The 23302-nt window shown below is 43.8% G+C and overlaps 1 protein-coding gene across 1 annotated transcript in view; it reads left to right on the forward strand.

Moving 5' to 3' along the window:
- Positions 1–23302, forward strand: part of FBXW8 (F-box and WD repeat domain containing 8) — a 106381-nt gene that overhangs the window by 63586 nt on the left and 19493 nt on the right. The window contains exons 6-7 of the mRNA XM_084868311.1: positions 4982–5178; positions 7993–8199. Of these exons, the coding sequence (XP_084724437.1) occupies positions 4982–5178; positions 7993–8199 (404 nt within the window). The remainder of the gene's footprint in view (positions 1–4981; positions 5179–7992; positions 8200–23302) is intronic.

Consider the following 23302-nt stretch of genomic DNA (forward strand, 5'->3'; position numbering starts at 1 on the left):
AGGATAGGGGATGTTCATATAATAAAGGGTCAATTCATCAAGGGGACATAACAGTCCTAAATTTTATGCACCATAAAGTGGTCCTGGAGGACTGTGCAGATGATACTGGCACCATTGACTGGTGAGGAGCTGACCAAGTTCTATACTGATCAGTTGAAGTAGAGAAAATAACAAAGATGATGGCACTATAGGCATTCAGAGAGAATTAAATTGATGGGGCCCTAGCATGTATTTTCCAAAAGGCACTTCTTAGGATAGCTCTCTGAAACTCAACCTGTGGGGAAGTCTATTTTATTGCATACAATTCTGTTGGAAAAATGATGCCAACAAAACCAATACTTGATTAATAATGAAAAATGTGTTTATAGATAAACTCCATGTGTGCTTAGAGTGAGCTGTGGTTGAATAACTTCCACACTTGGCAGAACACAGGGTAAGTTGACGTCAGTTACTCATCGATCTCACAGTTATTTTATGCACTTGTAATTGCAGCTGCTCATCCTACATGTTTCTAGCTAACTTCCAGCCCAGCCTCATCATGCACCTAGTTGCTTTGGACAGTTGTTTAACCACTCGGAGCTTCTGTCTCTTCTCTTTTGTAAAATGAGGATAAGGATGGATGCTCCTCCCAAGACGAAGTGAGCACTGGATGAAAGTAGACAGATGACAGTGCCTGCATGCTTGAAAGTCCCTTGCAAGAAGCAACTCTCATTTCTCTCTACTGCTGATTGTGATGTCTCCCAACAAATGCCACGCAGAAATATTTGCAAGAGGTGCATCTTGGAATGCACCTGTCTCCTATTTTTTGTGCAGAGCTATTGGCGTTTTCTATTGCATGTCTGTTTCTTCGAGTCAGAAGGGAAAGAATTTACCAGAACATTTGCCAGGGAATGTGCTGTAGAGCCTTTGTGATTTGCTTTATCCCCCAAGTTTATCATAATTCTTGTACTTCAGATATTGAACATCCTATTTTACATATGAAGCAACATTTTACTCGAAAGCTCTGCTTTGGTTTGTAGTCACCTACTTAAGTCTACTGACAGTTTGAAAGTCTGGCAAAGAACCCAAAGATATTATTTTCTTCTGACAATATTTATTTAGTGCTGAAGCATACTTCATAGTGAGTTCATAAGTTCAAATAATTTATCGTTTAAAGACAAAAGTACAAGGCAAGAAAAAAGATGGGAAGATGGATCACAAAGAGAAGAAACATGAGGAGCTACATCTGTTTTAGGTAGTAGGAAGCTGTAGGTAATAGGACTGGATTTATGGATGAGCAATCGAGGAAATTAGTGTTATTAATAGATTAAAAATGCTTTATGCACAGCAGGAACTGTAGAATACATAAAAATAAATGATTGGTCTGTCTCCAGCATTTTATGTGGTTTATCTCCTCTAATCTACCCAACAGCCCTGGGTAGTAGGTAATGTTATCTTCACTTTTACAGGTGAGGAAACAGGCTCACTGCTACATGTAACTCAACTCAAGGCCTTCAGCTGGCGAGCAGTGGAGCTGGATCTGAACTCAAAGAAATAGCCATGGACTGTGTTATCTCCACAGATTGTTTCTGTGAATTTTGAAAAAATAAAATCAGTTGGAATTGGAACAAACCATTATCTAGCATCTACAAAAAGTAATTCTTTTCTTGGGTAAACCTTTGAGGGAAAAGAACTAGCTTGGGATCATAAAGAAATGATTTGGTGAGAAAAAGAATCAGTGGCATTGCAAATACAGAAAAGTATATATCTGTAGGGGACTGAAAGTTCCTATAGATGCTGGTTCTCAAACTCAAGCTTTTGCTCCAGTTGAAAATTTGCTTTTCTAACAAGCCCCAGGGATCCTGATGGTCTGGGCCCACACTTGGAGAGCAGTGCCATAGACAGTTTGAGAAAGGTGGAGACATGGCCAGTGTGTGTAAGAGGACAATGTGTGTAGCAGCAGTCAAGGTGCTGGGGAGAGGGTGGATTGTAAAGTCGGTTTTTAACCAGTGTGGCAAAGTCAAGCTTGGGTTTTTACAACTGTGCACAATAAAGCACCACGGCCAGGGGTAGTCTAGAAGAAGGAGGTGGTGAGGAAGGATGTAAACTACTTTTAATGGCTGTTTTCAGGCATTGCTAGCGTCTAGAGCAGGGCCTGGCCTAGAACAGGTGCTCAGTGCTTATTTGTTGCACGAATGGACAAGTAGAAGGAGTTAACTCTCTATGTTAGCACTACACAGCAATTAATTCTTCTTAGGGTTTTTTGCATGAAAACATATTTTAAAAGTTTCACTTCTTGGTAAAGATAGTTTTTGGAAAACATTTTAGTATGTAGAAGGAGGTAACAGGAAACACCCCCCTGCTCTTCTTCCTTTCCTCTGGCTTATTTCTTAGAGGCCAGTTATCATTAATAGTTTCTTGTGTGGCCTTCCAGGATATTCCACGTGTGTGTGTGTGTGTACACGCACGTAAATTTTTTAAAACCCAAAAACAGTGTAACATACTACCCAAAGCAATCTATAGATTCAATGCACTCCCCATTAAAATACCAATGGCATATTTCATAGACCTAGAATGCACTTTCCAAAAATTCATTTGGAATAAAAAAAGATCCCAAATAGCTGCAGCAATCCTGAGAAAGAAGAACAAGTAGGTGGGGGTCTCAATACCAGATTTCAAGCTGTATTATAAAGCCCTGTTCTCAAAACAGCCTGGTACTGGCACAAAAACAGACATATAGACCAATGGAATAGAATAGAGAGCCCAGAAATTGACCCAAGCCACTGTGCTCAATTAATATTCGACAAAAGAGGCATGAACATACAATGGTCAAGACAGTGTCTTCAATAAATGGTGTTAGGAAAATTGGACAGATACATGCAAAAAATGAAACTAGACCACCAATTTACACCATACACAAAAATAAACTCAAAATGGATAAAGATGGGCAATCATAAAAATACTAGAGGAATCCACAGGCAGCAAAATCTTAGACATATGCCAAAGCAATTTCTTCACTGATACTATTCCTAGGACAATGGAAACTAAAGAGAAAATAAACAAATGGGACTACATCAAAATAAAAAGCTTCGGCACAGCAAAAGAAACTATCAACAAAACAAGAAAGCCCACTGCATCGGAGAACATATTTGCCAATGTTCTATCTGATAAGGGCCTAGTCTCCAAAATTTATAGGGAACCTCATACATCTTAACAAAAGGAAGATAACCCAATCAAAAATGGACAACAGACCTAAATAGATAATTTTCAAAAGAAGATAGAAGGAAGGCCAAGAAGCATACGAAAACATGCTCAAAGTCAATCCAAGTGATGCAAATCAAAACGACAATGCAGTACCATCTGACACCTGTCAGAATAGCTATCATCAATAAACGACAAGTGCTGGCGAGGATGTGGAGAAAAAGGAACCCTCGTGCACTGCTGGTGAGAATGCAGGCTGGTGTAGCCACTGTGGAGAACAGTTTGGAGTTTCCTCTAAAAACTAAAAATGGAACTCCCATTTGACCCAGTGATCCCACTTCTAGGAATATATCCCAAGAAACTGGAATCACCAATTAGAAAGGATATATGCACCCCTATGTTCATAGCAGCACAATTCACCATAGCTAACATTTGGAAACAGCCTAAGTGCCTGTCAGCAGATGAATGGATTAAAAAACTGTGGTACATCTACACAATGGAATACTATGCTGCAGTAAAAAAGGAGTTCTTACCATTTGCAACAGTATGATGGAACTGGAGAGCATTATGCTAAGTGAAATAAGCCAGTCAGAGAAAGATAAATTTATATCACATGATCTCACTCATTTATAGAATATATTGAACAACATAAACTGATGAACAAAAACAGATCCAGAGACAGAAACATTGATCAGACCATCAAGATAAAGTAGGGGAGGGTTGGGGTAAGGAGGAGAGATCAACCAAAGGACTTGTATGCATGCATATAAGCCTACCCAATGGACACAGACAACAGGGGTGTGAGGGCATGAGTGATGGTGGTAGTGGGGGGGAAATAGGGGGTGCTGGGGGAAATAAAGACTCATCTGTAACACCTTAATCAATAAAGAAATTTAAAAAAAAAATTTATTTTAAAAAGTCTTTTTTAACTGGTCATTTTATTTCAATTCCAAAGTATGGAGGTAACATTATTTAAGTAGCTCTCTATTCATGGATATTTAAAACTTGTAATTTTTTGACATATTATAATTAAAATTACAGTGACTAGCCTATATACATTTGTAATTTCGTAAATATCCAATCGCCTTCAAAGTATGTGAATTCGTTTACATTCCCACCAACAATTTGAGAATGCATTTTCCTGAATTCTCAAGAACAAAATATTTTATGAAATTTTTTATCTTTGTCAATAATGACTGATAAAAATGGTATTGTATTATAGTTTTTATTTATCTTTTTCTAATTGTGAGTGAATTTTGACATTTTTATTTTTGAGTCGGTTGCGTTTCTTTTTCTGTGAACAACATACTCATGTCCTTCACTCACTTTTCAGTTTGTTTTTTTTCCTTAGTGAATCTTAGAAGCCCTTTATATATAACCAGAGGCCCAGCGCACGAAATCCCGTACACGGGTAGGGCCCCTAGGCTTGGCTGGTGATCAGGGCTGATCAGGTTCCCTGCCTCCCTGCCTCCTCCTTTCCTGGCTCCCTCAGCGCCCTGCTGCTGCTGATGGGTTGCCTGCCATGTTCCGTGCCACCCCCTGGTGATCAGTGCATATCATAGCAAGTGATCGAACTCTCGGTCGAACTCCCAAGGGGACAATTTGCATATGAGTCTGTTATTATATAGGATAGAAATTGGCCCTTTGTTATATGTGATGCAAATATTTTATCATTTATTTTTTTTTTACATTAAACAATTGTTATTTTATAATTGTGCATATGAAGTAAATTTAAAATTTACTTCACATTGAAGTAAATTTAAAGTTATCCACATTGTTTTGTTTTTTTTTTACTCCGTAGGATTTCTTAATATTTGGGATCTGAAGACTGGAAAGTATCCTATCCACCGCTTTGAGCACGATGCAAGAATCCAGGCACTAGCCCTCAGCCAGGAAGGTGCCACTGTTGCCACGGCTTCTGCTTTCGATGTTGTGATGTTGCATCCCAACGAGGAAGGATACTGGCAAATAGCTGCAGAATTTGAAGTTCAGAAACTGGTGAGCTTTTAGTCTGATCATTTTGTTTTTCATTCTTAGAACCTCTGAATCTAATATAAACAAATCGTAATGGTGTTGGCAGCTCCCACTCACTCCGGACTCCCTGTGGGCCTCTCATCCGTAAACCTCACCACTGCCTTGCGAAACAGGTACGATCATTTTCCCTGTTTACCAAGAAGCCAAGAGGAGCTTAGAGCAGTGGCTGGACCTGCCCCAGCCTCAGAGCAGGAGGTGTCATTCGGGCTCAGGGCTCACTGCAGGGCTGAGTTTCCATTGCCGTGGGCCTCATCCGCTTTCACAGGACGTCCACCCCTCGAAACCTAAGGTCAGCTTCTGGCCTCGTCCAGAAGGGAAAATGAGTTCAGTGACATTATCCCAGTCCCTATGGCAAGGGGGATTCCATCCTCCGCTTTCTTCCCTCCAAGTTTTTTCACCTGCAAGTAAAAGCGCTCCTGTGTGAAATTAGGTATAAGTTGGTGTCATGTTCCAGGATGTCATGTGTGACGCTGAGCCAGCCTTAAAGAGTTCTTAAAGTGGAGTTTGCTTCTGAGTTCAGTTGTAGCAGGTGATTTGTTTAAGTTTAAGTCTGTGCTGAATTTGGGTTTAATTTCAATAAATCTGATTTTGGCACTAGTAGGAGAGTGAACAGAAGAGCCAGCATTGAAGAATAAGTTGATGGCCTGACCTGGAACAAATCCTGTTCCTCCCCCTTTCCTCCTGGTGGGAATTTGTTAGATTGAATAACTAAAAAGCAGAGTGTTACTGCCTCACCTCTAAGCTGCTTGTCCCTCCAGTGCTCCAGCCTCAGTGGTTTGGGTTTAGTGTTCCCCAAAACTGCCCGAGGCTGTTTTCCCATCTTGGGTTTTATTAGAAAAATGTGAAAGTGCCATATTTGTTTTCACAACTACCATCGTGCTTATTATCTGGTCTTTGACTAAAGAACACAGTAGAATAGCAATAATTATATGAACTCAGACAATTACTTAAGATGTGAGTCTCTCTATAAAATGTAAATCCTGCCTTGGCAATCGGTGGCATCCTGGCACAGACTGGATGCTTTTTGAAGTAGTTTTACAGCTCCCAGCAGTGGCACAGCCACTGCCAATCAGAGCGTCTTGGTCTGTCCAAAACCCAACATTAAGATGAAATGAAATGGCTGGGCTGAGGATGTCAGTCTCGGGAAAGTAAGGAGTGGTTTGTAGACCGGAGAGAGGGGGCAAGCTGGAGGCGTGTGCTGTAACACTCCGTGTATTATTTCTGCCTGCGGGAGGGCGGCCACGAGCTGCCTGTCACTGGCAGCCACCCCTGGCCTGGAGCGCCGGGTCCTTTTGTCTTCCCCAGATAGGCTCCCCGAGTCGCAGTGGCAGTGCTCCCGTGTTTGCGATGTTAGCCTAGAACTTCATCCTTTGTGATGGGCCCTGGGCTTTGTCCGAGGGGCTGAGGATTAGCAGAGCCGCCCAGATGTTCGCTCTCTGTCTCCAGCTCCCCTGGACAGCCCTCAGCCTTCAGGCTTTGGGCTCAGTTATCTTGTTTTCAGGGCTGTACTGTCCTTTTACACCGTGGATTTTCATAATTGGATGGCTTGGCTCACCTGCTGTCGCTCTCTCAGAATTTACCCAGGGAGTGAGAACCTGTGGTAAACCACGCTGGGGAGGTGTGCACTCAGGGCTCTAGAGAAGCACATCATTCTCCAAGGGACGTCCCATACACGTGGAGAGAGAGGAGGGCATGGCGCAAAAATGCTGTGGCCGTGGCCTTCCTGCTCCCGATGGCATTGAAACCTGGAGAGAGCGGGTAACTCAGATCCTTTTAACCTTTTAGCAATGCATTTTGATATTTGCACCGATGTTAAAATGTGATTTTTGCTCATTTGAAACTGAGTGAATTTTATTCAGTTTCTGGTTTAAAGACACTTTTGAATAACTATTACACCTGCCTGGGTTCAGAATTTAAAAGACCCAATAAAGTTTACAGCGAGTAACACCATTTGCACCCTATCCCTCAACTCTTGCCTCTTTGAAAGGAGCCATGATTAGAAGATTCATGCACGTACAAGCCAAGTACATCACACCCTTCCTCTGCCCACATGCACACACGTTGGCACACTGGGAGTCCCGTTACCTTGCTTCCTTGCTCTCTGCCCAAATTCACCTTAGAGATGATCCCATGAGCATCAGTTCATGAAGACTGTCTTCATGCTTTTGCCCAAGACTGTGTGGTATTTCAGCGCCAAAATGGACTGTCATTTATTTGTAGTCCGTTATTAATGCGTGTTTAGCATTTTCCAGTTTTTAGTGATGAAAAAGTAAAGCTTTAGCCAGTAACCTGCACACATGGTTTTACATTAATGCGAGTTTATTTGTAAGGAAAGTCCTGGAAGGAACTTGCCGGGTCAGAGCGTAAGTGCGCTTGACATTGTGGAAAGTGCTGCCGCTTTCCCTCTCTAGACATTGGACCCGATTACATCCCACCAGCCAGAGAGGGGCCCACCGTGTGGTTGTCCCCTTCACTTGCAGGCCAGAGTCTCAGCAGACGATGTGACCTTTCCTGGTATGACATGTGAAAATGATACCTCGGAGAATTTTCACTTTATAGTCTCTATTTAGGAGTGTACTGTGTTTCTTTTATGATGCGCATCTTTTCATTTGTATAAGAACTGTGTGTCATTTCCTGTTAACCGCCCCTCTGCCCGTCTTCTTCTGTGGGGTTGCTGGTCTTCTCATGGACATGGAGGAGGAACTGGAGACTTTTTGACCAAGTCAGGATGAACTGTATGTGGAACCTGCAGAACTAAACAGCCTTTATCCTTTCCAGGTTGACTACCTTGAAATAGTTCCAGACACTGAAAGGTACCCCATGGCAGTGGCCGCTGCTGGGGATCTGGTGTACCTGCTGAAGGCTGACGACTCTGCCAGAACCCTGCACCACGTCTTCGGGCAGCCCATCACCTGTCTGGATGTCTCGGCCAGCCAGGCTGCTTTTGGAGTGAAGAGTGTAGGATGGGTGCACGAAGGAAACAAGGTACACAATAGAACATCAGTTTTTGTTTTTTAGAAGGCAACTTAAAATTTAAAGTTCCAAGATGTAGTCGGGAAATATGTACTTAGCATGGTAAAAAAAAATAAAAAAAAAATCAAGCATTTGAAAAGGACACGAGGTGAAAACAATAGTTTCTTTTTTCCTCCTTTTCCCCAACCCTACTCCACAGACAAAACTGGGAATAATTTCTAATAGATATCCACCTAGAATATAGGTACATTCACACACTGAAAAACATACCTTTATAGAAACAAGGTTGCAGCAAAATTTATATTTTTGCCAACAGTGCATAAAAGTACCTCTGATACTCTGTGAGCCAGAAGCAAGAAGAAAAGTTTTTAATTGAAATTCTTTGCATGATTACTAAATGTAATCACTACCTAGCGTTTTACTATCCTGACTGTAGGCCAAGTACTTAGTCTGAAAAGTCTTAAAGCTGATTTATGGAAGTCTCTTTCTCCTCCAGTGGGGTCAGGAGAGAGGGGGATCAAGTTTTATTTTGTTTCCCCTTTAATGTGCCTGCTCTCCACCCCCCAGCAGTGGTGTGATCCCAGAAAGAGTGTGTGCGCATTGGCTCCTCTGGCGGCTCCTCCTCCTGAGGACGGAGGCCTTCTCCGCGGCCTATTGTGGCCTGCTGCCCTGCTGCCCGTGTGGCCTGAAGCATGTTGCTTAACCCTCTGTATGCCTCAGTTTCCTCATTTGTTTTTAAATATATTTTTATTGATTTTAGAAAGGCAGGGAGAGGGAGAGAGTGATAGAAACATCAATGATTGAGAGAGAATCATTGATCCGCTGCCTCCTGCACGCCCCCTCCTGGGATTGAGCCCACAACCCAGGCATGTGGCCCTGACCAGAATTGAACCTGGGACCCTTCAGTCTACAGGCCAGCGCTCTTATCCACTGAGCCAAACCAGTTAGGGCTCAGCTTCCTTACTTGTAAAAGGGGGCTTGTAACAATAGCAACACCATAGAATTGTCAGCTAAATGAAAACATGTCTGTAAAGCTTTAAGCATCATGCTTGGCGTGTGACAGTTAATCATCACCGTGTGCCTCCTGGTATTTCTACCAGTTGTAGTTCAATGCTGGCTTCAGTTTGTGATTTATTTATTTATTTATTTTTATTTTTTTTTACATAGTTTCCCCTAATGTGTAAGTCACCTGCAAGGTCAGGTCTCATTTATCAGGTGTGAACTGATTTTGCAACTTAGTAGGTACTCAGAGATTTGAAGCATCCTGGATTCTAATTATGCTCTTCATCCAGTAAGATAGATACGGCACTAGAAAGGCTTGTGGCTCCTGCAGCCTCCCTGGGAGAAGGCCTCCCTTTGTGCCTGAGGAGTGCATATGTCAGCATATGTGGGCTGACAGGGCTGCGATGCTCCCCCTCCTGTGTTTTGTCTTCCTAGGAAGTGGGGGAGGGGACGGCAATTGCTTTCTGAAGGCGGTTTCCTTTCTGGGGCTTTAAAAAAACTTTCTTTTCCGATCCCCAGTGAGCTCATTTGTTGAGAGAAGAAAGACTACGTATTTGTTTTCTAATTTTTCATCCATTATGCTTTCAAGTTTGGGTTATCTCATTTATTTCTCAAGTCTCAGTGCAGTGAGGGGATAGATATATGTAATACTAGCCTGGTTAAAATTTTCCATATTTTCGATAAATTTTTCATCTGGCCGATCCTATTTCTCTTTGACTTATCTAATTAGATTTATTTCTATACAGTCTTACATTTTGACATAATCATAGTGGTTATATTTGAGAAATCAGTTAAAGTGAGAGTCCACACAAAATCATACTGGGAGCATCCTTTAGATATCCATGGTACAGAGGCACTTTTGTGGGTGCCTCTGAAAATTTCCAACCCAATTAAAAGCATTGATTATAAGAATCTGCTTATTAATACCTTAATTTTATGGAAATTTATTTTAAAATGTGTTCTCTCAAATAACTTGCTACTGGTATTTTCATTGCTATTTTAAAATTAAAAGTGGAAGTAAATTTGCTACAGAAATTTGTTGAAGCATCCTTTGAAATCTGACAGTAGCAGTTAGATACCCAAATATTTTGTGTATGCATCAGCAAGCCTCCAAACACTGTGGGTGGCTGGCGGTTGTTGTTAGTAATGACTTCGTGTTGAGATGTTTCTCCAACATGAATGCCACCCACTCGATGGTGAGGGAGGCCAAGCTTTTGTCTATGAAACCTCCCTTGTTTTTGCAGAGGCAGGACTCTCCATCGGATGGAGTTTAATGGGTTTTCTGCTTCCTCAGAAGAACCTGCATTTTTAAGAAACGTAACTGTCATGTAACATCTCTGCATGCGCTGAGCCATGTCATCCTGCTGGTATCCTAGACTGTAATGTCGTAATTCCCAGGTAGCTTCATGTGTGTGCTCAGTGCTGCTCTGCCTGTGAATGCCGTTTTGGCTGTGTCTGTGCTTGGCCTGGCAGCGTGTGTCCCAGCACATTCTATTAGGCTGGTGTCAGACTATTAGCAGTGAGTTCGCCTGGAGCTACGTCCACATGGGGCTCTGTGTTTTGCGCCTCTGGCCTGTGTAACTCGGAATCAGATGAGGCTTTATGAGAACATAGAGTTTGGCTTATCTTCGTTTGTACCTGATACAGAGCCGGGGCTTAGCTGGAGTCCATTATTGATTAACTGTGATAAAAACAGACAGCGGAGTCCAAATGTTGATATAAAATACATTTGAGTCTGGAACTGAAACCTCTCGAACCTGTAGAAGTACTCCAGAGGTGTTATTTTTGTTTAGTTGGAGGATACCCTTGCCCCGTACGATGATCGCATTAGCATTTTATAGGCACCACAGCTGTCAGAGCATCAAATAATAATGGTTCACGTCCATCCACTCAGAGATCCAGCTAGCCAGTCATCGTGTGTGCATTCAGCACAGAGAGCCACGGAGCACCAGTTGTGTTCCTGGCACTGGAGTATGAAACAGCTTCATGCACAGATTTCAGCAGACTGGTACTTGTCAAGTAACCCAGCTCTGTCAACAAACAGTTTTCTAAGGAAATGGGACCAAGTAATGTAGCAAAATGTGCCCATTTAACCTTGAGAAAAGGCCTGGGAACACAGCTGGTCTGATCCTTTCCAGCTCCATGTGTTCTGGGACCAGAGAGAGTTTGTGCTCTGTACGTCTCCGTTGGCTCATGGCGTAGAACTTCCCAGACTTTTGAATTTAGAGGCCAGGACTAGGGACCCCACTTGGAATTGCCAGCATTTTCTTTGCCCAAGTAAAGTCGTAGGAAAAAACGGCCATTGTCTATTTTCCCCTTTTGTTAAAAGATCAGATCTTTAAACATCTTTTTTTTTTTTTTTTTTTTTTTTTGAGTAATTTAAAACGAGGTAATGCATTCACCTGATTCAGAAATCAACAGATCTGACGAGGAAGAATGTGCAGTGGGACGGCCCCTCCCCACTCCTTTCAACCTGCCTCCCCGTTTCTGTCTTTTCCTGGAGCCAAGTCAGTGCTGCTGGTTTCAGGCACATCCTTCCAGAGATACTTTATGCTCATGTAAGCAAATTACCCAGCCATACCCCCAGTCCCCTCTGTTTTAAAAACATAAATGGTAAAATACTGTAGTGTTGTTCTGCACCTTGCTTTTTCCTGCAACAAAACTTCTTAAGATCATTTCATCCCGGTGTTTGGATATTGTTTTTTGGTTTAGTTTTGCTTTGCTTTGCTTTTTGCAATTTTATGGTACCACATCTGCGGACGGACCTTGGTGAGTTTGGCTAGCCCCCTCTAGATGTTTGCTAAATTGCTCCCTGTCTTTTGCTGCTGAACACACTGGCCCCCTGAATGTGTTTGTGGGTGAGTTCCTCAGAGTGGACCTGCTGAGTGGAAGGGTCCGCGCCTGTATGACTTGATGGGTGTGGCCTCTGTAGCGGCATCCCCGGGAAAGGGGCAGGCGGCAGTACATCCACGTCCCTGGCAGCTCCTGGACTTCTCTTCTCTCGCAGGCTTCACAGGAAGCTCACAGCACAGTGAGGCCAGAGGATTAGACAGAGATCTGTCTGCTCTTACTCTTCAGTAAATGATTTGTAGCTCTGCTGCTTAGGATGAGTAGCTGTTGGTTTCGGATCACATGGCTTTCCCTAGAACCAGTGCAGTGGGACTAACAGCCCTCTCAGGCCACCGTTAGGTTGGGAAGAGCTGCCACACGTACTGATATGTGTTCCTTCTCGGCTTAGTTGGTACCATTTGAGGGAGAGTCCGTGGTTCTTCTAAGGTGGTAAGCCAACTGGCCTCTTTTACGTAAAATGAAGAGCGGTGGGCATGGGACCTCTGGCTTCCGTCCAGCATCCGTGTTCCTTGAATTCCGAATGAAGTGATGAGGTGGTAGGAACTTCCCACTCTGCCTGTGGAGTTGTGTTGAGCTTCCCCACTGGGACTGCTGGGTGGCTGAATGCTTCTGAAATGCCTGAGGAATCCATTACTCGACTCCTCTCTAAGGAGACCGCCCCACGGGCCATGTTTATTGCTGATAGAAAGGCAGGAATTTGGAACTTGTTTATCACTTCGTATGTCCTGCGGGCCAGGGGTATGTGGTGAGAAGGCCTCCTCACAGGTCTTTTGCTTTCAAATGCTACTTAGCAATGGCCTGCTTCCTCCCGCTGCTGTGCAGGAATCCGTGTCAACTCCGCCCTGGCCCTCTGTGCCCAAGCACCCCTTTCTGATGTGCTTCTATGTCTCACATTTCTTGACTCTGTCAGAAATCCTTCCACCAATGAAAACATGTGTATGATACCATATCATTAATTCTTTTGCTCCCTGAATTAAACTTTGCTCTCAGATGTGGAGGGTTAGAAGATAGAATTGCCTCATTTGAGAGCATTATGTTGACGACGAGTCTCATGCCTCATAAAGTAAGAGAGAGACCCACTTAGGGCTCTTAGCATCATTCTATGTATTTGGACATATTTTCTAATTTAGTTCTGAAGTGCTTGGCGTTCAGTGGCAGGGTGTATTTAGCGGCACGCGGCGTGCATCGCAATCAGGGGGATGCGAGTGAAGTAATCCTGAGGCTGAGATGTGTTTGACAGGAGCGCTGCCTTGGCGCTGCTGCCTCAGCTTACATCACGCTGGAAAATGATTGCTCACATCTCTTAGGATAATCATTCCCTTCACACGGACGTGGAAAGACTCTGGATTGGCTGCTTGCACTTGTCACAAGTGGAAATAGCGGTCTGGGAGGCTGCTCGGAATCAGACACGCAGTGCTCATGGATTCTGACCGCGTTCTCCCACACCTACACCTACCCCAGCATGCGCAGCCCACCGCTGCTTTTGTTCAAGGTCTGTTCCAGAGAAAAATGGAGAAACTCGGTCTTTTAGAAGCAGGGTGAATAATTTAGAATGGAAAGTTCACTAAGTATATGCCTCATTCCTTTTCACTTTCTCCTTAAACCTTTAAAATGTTTTCACTTTCTTCTTAGAGAAGTTTAGGAAAATAGTCCTTTGAGACCAGTTTTCTAGGTTATTGAGTGATGTTGACTACCAGAAGGATTCTTCTTTTGTTGCCTAGGTGACTGTCATTGCTAATGACTCCTTATTGAACACGTGCTATATGCTAGATTTCTGATTGGCGCTGGAAACATGGAGATGAATCCAGAATGACATCTGCCTGAGGACTTCCTGCCTCAGCAACTTAGCAGCACAAGGGTTGCTTCCTCCACATTGAGATGGACATCAGGTCACAGGGGGCCCTTCACAGCAGTTTGCTGAATTCCAACGTGATGACATTTATACAGATAAACTGATGAGAATTGAACATTCAGAGGATTGTTTTAATACTAGAAAATGGTTTAGTATTAAAATGGTATCAGTAAGTGATATAATTGTTACTGTAATTTCATAATGCATGGAGTTCTCCCCCCGTGCTGTGTGAACCCGAGACAGCTCACAGCACCCCCAGGTTACTCAGGACAGACAAGAACCTCATCTGGGAACCTTTGAGGACCTGGCCACCTCTGATTTTCTGTAACACGATGGCGATTCTGTGGGAAGCATTTCTCAGAATACTGTCGCTGCTTATGGAAGCTGAGCATGCGCTGGGATCTTTAGGATCCTGAACCACTCCTTTGTGAGAGTGATGACCTCACAGGGAAAAGTATTTTCTACTAAGTCAAGCTAGTGCTGTAACCTTTGGGGATTGAGCCAGATAAACCTTCAGCAAGCTACTTACCTGGGAAAGGTAGGTCATGTGCTTGTTAGGTACTGAGCACCAGGACCTCCCTGTGCCCACTAGCTTTGGGGCAGGCTAGAGTCCATCAGGAAAACCTGGGCACGAAGGCAGTTCAGACAGAGGCAACGGGCTTGGAGGACGGATTCCCAGGGGCTCCGGGAAGCGCAGTGGGTGATCCAGGCTGGCTGGAGCATAGGTACCCTGGCTGGTGTGGGAACTGTGCTCACGTCGTTTTGTAGTGAAAGTCCTGGTTCTTCACCAGATTCATTTTCCCAAGAGCTGATGTGAAATAATGTATCTAGAACAGAAAGGGACAAGTCAGCTCAGCTTCCTGCAGAACCAGTGCGGTTGCTGAGTCACTTGCTGTAATAGCCTTGAGATGCAAAGCCTTGCGGAGAGGGCTGGCTCTGTGCCTTAAATATCTTATGTCTGCGCTCATACTTGCATAATGTTTGTATACCAGTGGCTTTTGTGTCATTTTCTAATTTTCAAAAACATTGATCGGTATTCTTGAAGCTCCGAGTAAGCTCCTAAGACCATTACATTGAAGTGTATGCTGACCATTGCCTTTTTCTTCTTTGACTTTTGAATTAAGCTTAGAATTTTATGTAGGGCCTACTTTTTCTAATGGCTTTCCCAACAATTTATGTTGAATTTCCATCCTGGTTCACCACCTCTCACCCAGAGGAGACTGTGAACTTGGAGTTAGGCTCTGCTTTTGTTTCATCATGCCTATCCATAGATGAAACAGAAGCAGAGCCTAACTCCAAGTTCACAGTCTCCCCTGGGTGAGAAGTGGTGAACCAGGGCTCAAGAGCAAGTAGGTTTGTTAAAGGGTCTAAAGTCAGTTTGTTTGTCAGTTAATGAAGATCAGGGGGAGGGTGTTGCTCTCTCAGTAAGAATGCTAACACTGTAGAATAGGTTGCGTGCTTTGGGTGTATATCCAGACAGCTACTATTTATAGTGTTCTTTATGTGCGAAGTGCAGCTAAGCATATGTCTGTGCTGGTACAGTCCTGCCCTGAGGCAGTGCTGAAGGGGCGTTGTGCCTCCGGGGTACGAAGGGGAGCCCATGGGTAGACTCTGCCCTACACCAGCGGTCCTCACTGTTCACTGTCCTTTTTCACGCTCCTCCATCAGCTGTCGCTTGTTTTAGTTCTCTGGTGTTAGCCACACTCTATCCACTTCTGAGCCTTTGTCTGGTCTAACTTGGGGCCAGACCAGCAGTTGCAAGGCTAGTGAATAGAAAATTGATACCCAAGCCAGCCTGATATTCTCATCTTCATACAGATAGCTTTGTATCATAGTCATCTCACATGTAATCTTCCCATTTAGTAAATATTATTTAAGTTGCCTTTAATTTTTAAGAATTCATTTCCTAATTTGCAGCCTCAGTCTTCCTCCCAATATAAAACAGGTTTAATGCTAACTTTTCTCCTCCTGCGGACCATGATTAGTTACGTGTCATTAATATTTGTGAAGCGCTTAGAAACTGTCCATGCTCTTTATTATGATGAGGCCTGTTGGGAGCATAAAAGGAGGCTGTGAGGATTTTCAGCTTCAGTCATACATTTACATAGTGATTATAATCTTGTCGTTGGACTAAATGCTGGGCCCTGAGCAGTCCCGCTCGCTTTATGTCTGCAGGAGCCAGTTCTTTGTGGCCTCTTTTCTCATCCTAGCACTAGGACGGAGAGCGTCTGAGGAGGTTTCCGAAGCCAAGCAAGAGCTTCTCTCACTCCAGAGTGGCCCTGCCTTCCCTGGTGTTCCCAGCACCTATGGGTGTGTGGGTCGGCGGGGGGTAAAGGGGGGGGGGGGGGTTGTGTTGCCTGATTTGCACTGGAGCGTACTGTTGTCTCTGGGTTTCAGGCTTAGGTCACAATAGGTGTTGGTTTGGCCTCGCTCTGATCCTTTGTAGACATCTGCCCACATCACAAAGCCCCCGAGTTTGGCAAGTCTGCGCTAATTGGCAGAGCCTTCCCGGGCAGAGTCCAGTCCTGGAACAGCGGGGGTTGCAGGTGCATTGGCACGTGGTGGTGGGGAACGCACACGGGCCTTGCCTACCGAGCGCCTGGCGATGCTCAGCAACACCGTCCCATCCCTGAAATATCTTGGCCTTGCGGGCTTGTCACTCCAATTAAAACTTAAACATGAAAGCAGCCCAGGCTGCCTCCCTTTGTGCTGCAGTTGAGCGTGGACGGTGCCAGAGCATATCATGGAAACGGGGAGGGGCTGTGTTTCAGGGGTCTGTGCTGTCGGGGGTCCAGCTTTGCATCTTGCTGGTGGTGCTGCTAAGTGCACCTGAGAGGCACGTTTCTGTTTGCCAACAGAAAGTCACCTTTGGGACGGTGGTGAAAGTCATTTTCCACATGTTCACAGATACGCCTGTTACCAGGCCTCACGCTCTGACTTATCTTTGGCAAGGACTTACAAAATAGTCTCTCTGGCTGATTGTCAAAAATTACATCATATCGGAGTAAACTGCTTTTAAATCAGACATCCATTATTCATGTATATTAACTGCTTTTTTATTTTTTTATTGGCTGTTTTGTGTATGATTTACTCTTTTCTCACTAGCTCCCCCTCCCTTCCCAATTGTCTGTCTTTCTCATTGTTTTTTTAAATCATAGCTCATCTGTGAATTTATAGGAGCTGTTCACTTATCTTCGTGTGTCGACATCAATATGTGGACCTTGCATTTTTGGTAGTGAAATTTTTTTTAACACATTTTGTGGGTCATATTTAGGTTGGGTCAGAATAGCAGGTTGGGTGTATACTTGATTAGAACCTACCTCAAGAATGGGAGGTCTTTTTACTTTATTTATTTATTTTTTAAAAGAGCATTATTAGTCTTATACTTCAAGATCTATACCAAATGAAACTATGCCTCCCACTTGTGAAGCGCTAACTGTGTTGCTGTTGGCAGGAAGCACATTGACTTGCCGTGTTCATTTGTTCGCATGGAGCACATCTCACTGGAAGGCCCGTGTATCAGGCTCCTGTCATTGACAAGCTCAGGCAGCGATGTGTAGCGTTTATTCATTCTTTCATCAAATACATATCGAGTCCCTTCTGTGTGCCAAGCAGAGTACAGGTGTCCAAGGGCGCCGCCATTCACTCAGCCTCAGCGCTGGAGGGTCCCCTGTGCACCTGCGTCCTCTGGTCGTGGTACATTGCCCTGAGTCAGGGCCCCCTGCTGCTTGGAATAACAGGGCGGATACAGTCTGTTCTGTTTCTTTAATCCCAAAGCAGCAGCGTTGTTGTTGTATGTAGTCAGTACTTGTGTACTTTTGTGCACATTTACCTGCATCTTTGCTTACTTTTCCTTTCAGCATGTCAGACCTTTTTTTTTCTGGACCATCTTCCAAAAGTGAGTTCTTTAGAAGTTCCTTTAATGAGAGCTCACTTCCCTTTCGGGATTTAGTGTTCTCTATTTGTTGTTATTGTTACTTATTGATTTTAGAGAAAGGAAGGGAGAGACAGAGAGAGAGAGAGAAAGAGAGAGAGACAGAAACATCAATTCGTTATTCCACTCATTTATGCATCCATTGGTTGATTCTTATATGTCCTAACTGGGGATTGAATCCACAGCCTTCCATATCAGGATGACCCTGTAACCAACTGAGCTACCCAACCAGGCCACTGTCCTCCATTTTATACACACGTGTTCTTAATGTTTTAATTTTTTAAAAAGTCTTTGTTTCACCTCATTCTAAGGCAGCTTCGCTAGTCCTTTATAGCTCTAGGCTAACAGCCACTTTCTCTCAGCCCCTTGAAGAGGTTAGTGGTTGGGACTTCCACCGATGCCACTGAGATGTTGGCTGTTGGTCTAATTGTCATTTCCTTCTACAGCTCTTTCTCTTCTTTGGCTGCTTTTATGATCTTTTCCTTGTCTTTAATTTTCTGCGGTTTCACTTTAGTATCTCTTAAGTGTGGATTTAGTTTTATTTCTCCTATTTGGGGTTTCTTGCTTCCTTCAGTTGTAAGAAATTCTCAGCCGTTGAAGTTTTCTTCTCCCACGTTTTCTCTGTTCTTTCTGTCAGGGCTCAGATCAGGTTTGTGTGAGACACGTGCAGTCCACAGCTCATTCATATTTTCTTTCTCCATCTCTCCATGTTGCCTTCTAAATAATTTCTTAAAACCTACCTCACAATTCACAAAATTCTTCCTTGCACTCTGTTGAATTACTTAACTCATTCGTTGACTTTTTAATTTCTAGAAGTTTGTGTTTTTTTTTTGTTTGTTTGTTTTTTTAGAACTGTTTAGCCATGTTTCTGTTTTTGACCCCTATCCTCTTTTATTTCTGTAAACATTCTGATATTCTGGAAGTGAATTCTGTTTGTTTTCTGCCTGTCGTGTAGAATGAGGTGTTTTCTTCTGTATTTGGAGTTCTGCTTTTGCTGTGAGCTCCTGATTGGCTGGTGGTGATTGTACATGTCCTAAGGGCCTGGGTGGGGAGGGTCTTCCTCCTGAGGGGAGTTCTCAGGTGCCAGAGCACGTTACCAGCCTGGAAGTGCTTTAAACTGATGGCTGGGCACGGGGTTTGGCCTTGCAGGCAGCATACATTCAGCCTCTGAAGCTGGGTGAGGGCAGGAGTGTGCTTGCACACCCCAACGCAAACATTTTCCGTCCGGAGCCGAACCTGAGGCAAACCAGCTCCGGGTAGGCTCTTTCCCCAGCGAACAGACCCCTTCCTCAGCTTGCTTTTTACTGAGTGTGCATGGCCGCACAGCCTGAGTCTGGGGTTCTGTTTGTGCTGGTGGTGTCACAGAGCACCCCCGGCATGAGAGCTCACTCCCTTTCTGGATTTAGTGTTCTCTGTTTGTTGTTAATTATTGATTTGAGAGAGATAAACAAGAAACATTGATTTGTTATTCTACTTATTTATGCATCTATTGGTTGACTCGTATGTGGGATCTAACCCACAACCTTGGCATATCAGGATGACACTGTAACCACCTGAGTTACCGGCCAGGCCACTGTTCCCCATTTTTGACTCCTCAGAATTTTTCTGACTCCTTAGATCTTAAACAGATAGGTTGAAGGAATGTTTATTGATACTGAATCTTATCCAGCATTTTTGCATTTGTAAACAGCAGGGTTTTCCAGGCATTCTAGTCTGCCACATTTTCAGAACTGGACACAGTTTCCAGGATCTGGATATTATGGTTCTAGAATGTGGTTATTGTGGAACCTCCTTCTGTTTGAGTAGGATGAAGTATTCCTTTGTACGTGACAGCAGCAAGATTAGACATCCAGAAATGGGTGGGTGTTAGAGGTGGCAGGTATTAAGCAAAAAAAAGAAATGAGTATTTATTGTGTTCCCGATTGTGGTAAGCTCTGGGTTTCCCTGATAACATGTACTGAGCAGTTGTCTGTACACTGAGCACCGAATCAGAGCTACAAGATTGAATGTGGGATTGCTTCCACAAGGAAGGATAGTCTAAGTCTAGGCCAGCATCTTACACACATGGTGGGCACTTGGTAGCAGCCTCAGCTGACCTGCTAAGTGAGTTTCCTGGTGACGCTCCTGGCCCCGGTGCTGAAGGACCACGGGTCTGGGAGAGGCCGGAGGAAGCGAAGGCACAGTTTAAGGTGGCACCTTGGAAACACCAGGTGAAGTGTATGGACAGGGTACCTTTGGCACTGACCAGAGGGAACGAGCTCTGTGTGCTGAAGGCACAGCAGGAGCACAACACAAGCTTGATAGGGATGGAAGGTAGAGTGTGGGGTTATTGCTTTACTCTCTAGAATTTGGCTTATTATGATGATTCCCCCCTCATACGAGAAGAATATATGTGGTAGTGATGGAGGCAGGTTACCAGGGGTCAGAAAAGAAAGTATGTAGACTTTGTCATCTCCAAGAATTTCAATCAATCCCCCTGCCCTTTACTCTTCACTCTGCTTCAGGCCAGCTCAGCAGCTCTCATTCTGTGCTCTGTCACTCCTCCCCTCTTTAGTGGCCGTGTACAAGTTAGCTGTAGCTCACAGAGCTGTGTCAGTCCTGCGTCTTGTAAGGAAGCCTGACCACTCCTACCCCTTCCGAAGGGCAGGGCTGGGGTGCTTAGCAAGTGAGCAGCTGCTCGGGGTGATAGTGCGGTTGGTACAATGACTTTGGCAGGTAAATGAGCATCAGGAACACTATTTTTGTAAACTTAACCAAAGAAAACACTAAGGGGTTCCTTTCTTCATTCATCATCACGTGACCAAAAATCGGGACTGCAAGGCTCTGTAATCTGTTCATGGCGATTTCTGCATGCATGTGGCTCCAGTTTATGGGGCTGGTAGCAGTCTTAGATGTAGGATGTGTTTGCAGCGCTAAATCCAGTTCTTCCTGCATGAAGGAGGACGTTGGCCTGCTTTGAGCTCACCCCTCTGCAAGGACAGTAGTCACTTCCCAGCTCTTCCCTTCAGGCTTTGGTTGGACAGCCAGTCCTGGGCACACCAAATGGTCTAGGCCAGTGGTCAGCAAACTCATTAGTCAACAGAGCCAAATATCAACAGTACAACTATTGAAATTTCTTTTGAGAGCCAAATTTTTTAAACTTAAACTTCTTCTAACGCCACTTCTTCAAAATAGACTCGCCCAGGCCATGGTATTTTGTGGAAGAGCTACACACTCAAGGGGCCAAAAGAGCCACATGTGGCTCGAGAGCCGCAGTTTGCTGACCACTGGTCTAGGCCACACCTGGAGGGTGCAGGGCCCTTCTGCACCAGGACAGTGACTGACGCTTCCCGGATGTTGGGCCTGTGGCTTGTTCCTGACTCTACAGGGCTGTCCCTGCTGCTTACACCACCAGCTGCTCGGACATGGCTGTAAGGCGGTGTCCTCAGAGAGGTGAGCCCCTCGTCTGCAGGAGCAGGACAGCTGGTGGCCGCGCACAGCTGGCGGAGGGTGGGTGGTTTCAGCTGGCAGCAGGCGGAGGCTTCTGCACGTCATCCGCCGTCCCTGTCATTCCAGAGCCCACTACACTGAAGATGGTTAGTAAATAGTGTTGCCTGGCTGTTAAGGGAATTACAGCATTATTTTTGTTGTCTAAAAATTAGAAACAACCCTACTACCTACCAGTATGGAATTAAATATCCACAGAGAAATTCTATGCCGCCATTAAAAATAACAAGATTTACCTATAGGTATTGACAAGGAAAGAACACTCATGGTATTTAGTAGGAAAACCAAATTGTAGAACAATAATCCCATTCATGGAAAAGAATAATTTTATATACACATACAGGGAGCGGGAGGAGACAGGTAGACACAGACAGGTGTGTATAGAAGAAGTCTAGCAGTGGATACACTAAGCTGTTCAAGTGGTTATCTCTGAGAGGTGGATGCACAGAAGGTTACTGTTTCGTTATATAATTCTTTTATGTTAGATTAATTTGAATAAAATTCAAAGTTAGGATTCTAAGACTAGGATTTATGAAAATACTTTAAGATCCCTGAAGTTTTTTTCAAATAATGTTTGCTTCCACTGGGTGCCTCTACATCTGCCTGGAAGCTAAAGAGAAAGAAAAACCACTCAGAATACATCTCCTGTAGTTATCTTTGCAAAATATATGCCACTCTGAACGTGGCTTCCCTGTTTTAGAAAATTCTCGAAGAAGCATTTGACTCCTATAAAGATGTGCCCTGTAATCACCATGTAAGCTCTTTTGTAATATCCACTTGGCATTTAAAAGAAAAAATCCCCAGCAATATCTATTGATTGGCGGTCGCATTAGTGCAGAATATTTTCTCCAAGATTGTAGCTATGGATAGTTTTTTCCTTCTTTCCAGCATATCCCTACACCGCTGAGGGTGAGTCAAGTGGCCATGGGTTGATACTCACCCAACTAGGGCAATAAAGAGAAAAATTAGTCTAATGCATGGTCTTAACAAGAGGGAGAGTGTGAGCATGAATAATTAATCTCACTAGTCTGTGGCAGTCAGATAAAATGAAGTCCCATTTGCTCAACCTTATTAAAAGAGAGAGAGAACGGGAGGGAGGAGGAATGGAGCAGGAGGAATGGTAAAGGTCGTTAAGGGATTTGTAACATGGAAAGAACCGCCTCCAAGATGGGTAATGTGTTTTCTAATCTCTGTGGTCTTTAACTAAACGCAATGGTGCAGGTACTGTTCGGATAGTTGTGATTCATTGAGTTACTAAGCATCGTAGAAGATACTGGAGTCCTGATAGCTTAGATGTTATGCAGAGGCTCTCTGCAGAGGGATGCGACCTCAGTGTGTCCCTCAGAAATGGTCCATCCACTTGTAAATAAAGAACTAGAAAAAGTAAAGAATAGGAACTGACTCAATATCAGATTTTAATCTTTATATTTACCATGCATATTTTATATTTTAAAGGCCTACCTTCTGAATATAGAAGTTGAAGTATTTTAAAAACAAGATATTGAGCCTTACCTGGTTTGCTCAATGGTTAAGAGTGTCAGCTTGTGGGTTTAAATCTGTTCAAGGGCACATAACTTAGTTCCAGACTCAATCCCCAGACCTCATTGGTGCCAGTACAGGAGGCAGCCAGTCACTGTGTCTCTCTCACATAAGTGCTTCTCTTTCTCTCTCCCCCTCTCTTCTACTCTCTTAAAAAAAAATAATAATAATAATGGGGGGCGGAAATCCTTAGGTAAGGATTGACAACAACAATAGAAAAAACACCCACAAGATATATTGAGTCCAAGAATCCTACTGAAAGGTCTGTAATGATGGGTGTAAAATACTACTTTTATGATAGACCATGAAGTTGCTGTTTTTAATTTTTTTCTTTCTAGGAGCTGATTTTATGCAATTTTTATGATATTCACTGTAGATAGAAGATTTGATTATTACTGTGTTCTTACTTGGAGGAAGAATCTTATTCTGGGTATTTTAAAATTGTTGAAATT

Source organism: Pipistrellus hanaki (assembly GCF_964339955.1).
Source record: "Pipistrellus hanaki genome assembly, chromosome: 19".
NCBI lineage: Eukaryota > Metazoa > Chordata > Mammalia > Chiroptera > Vespertilionidae > Pipistrellus > Pipistrellus hanaki.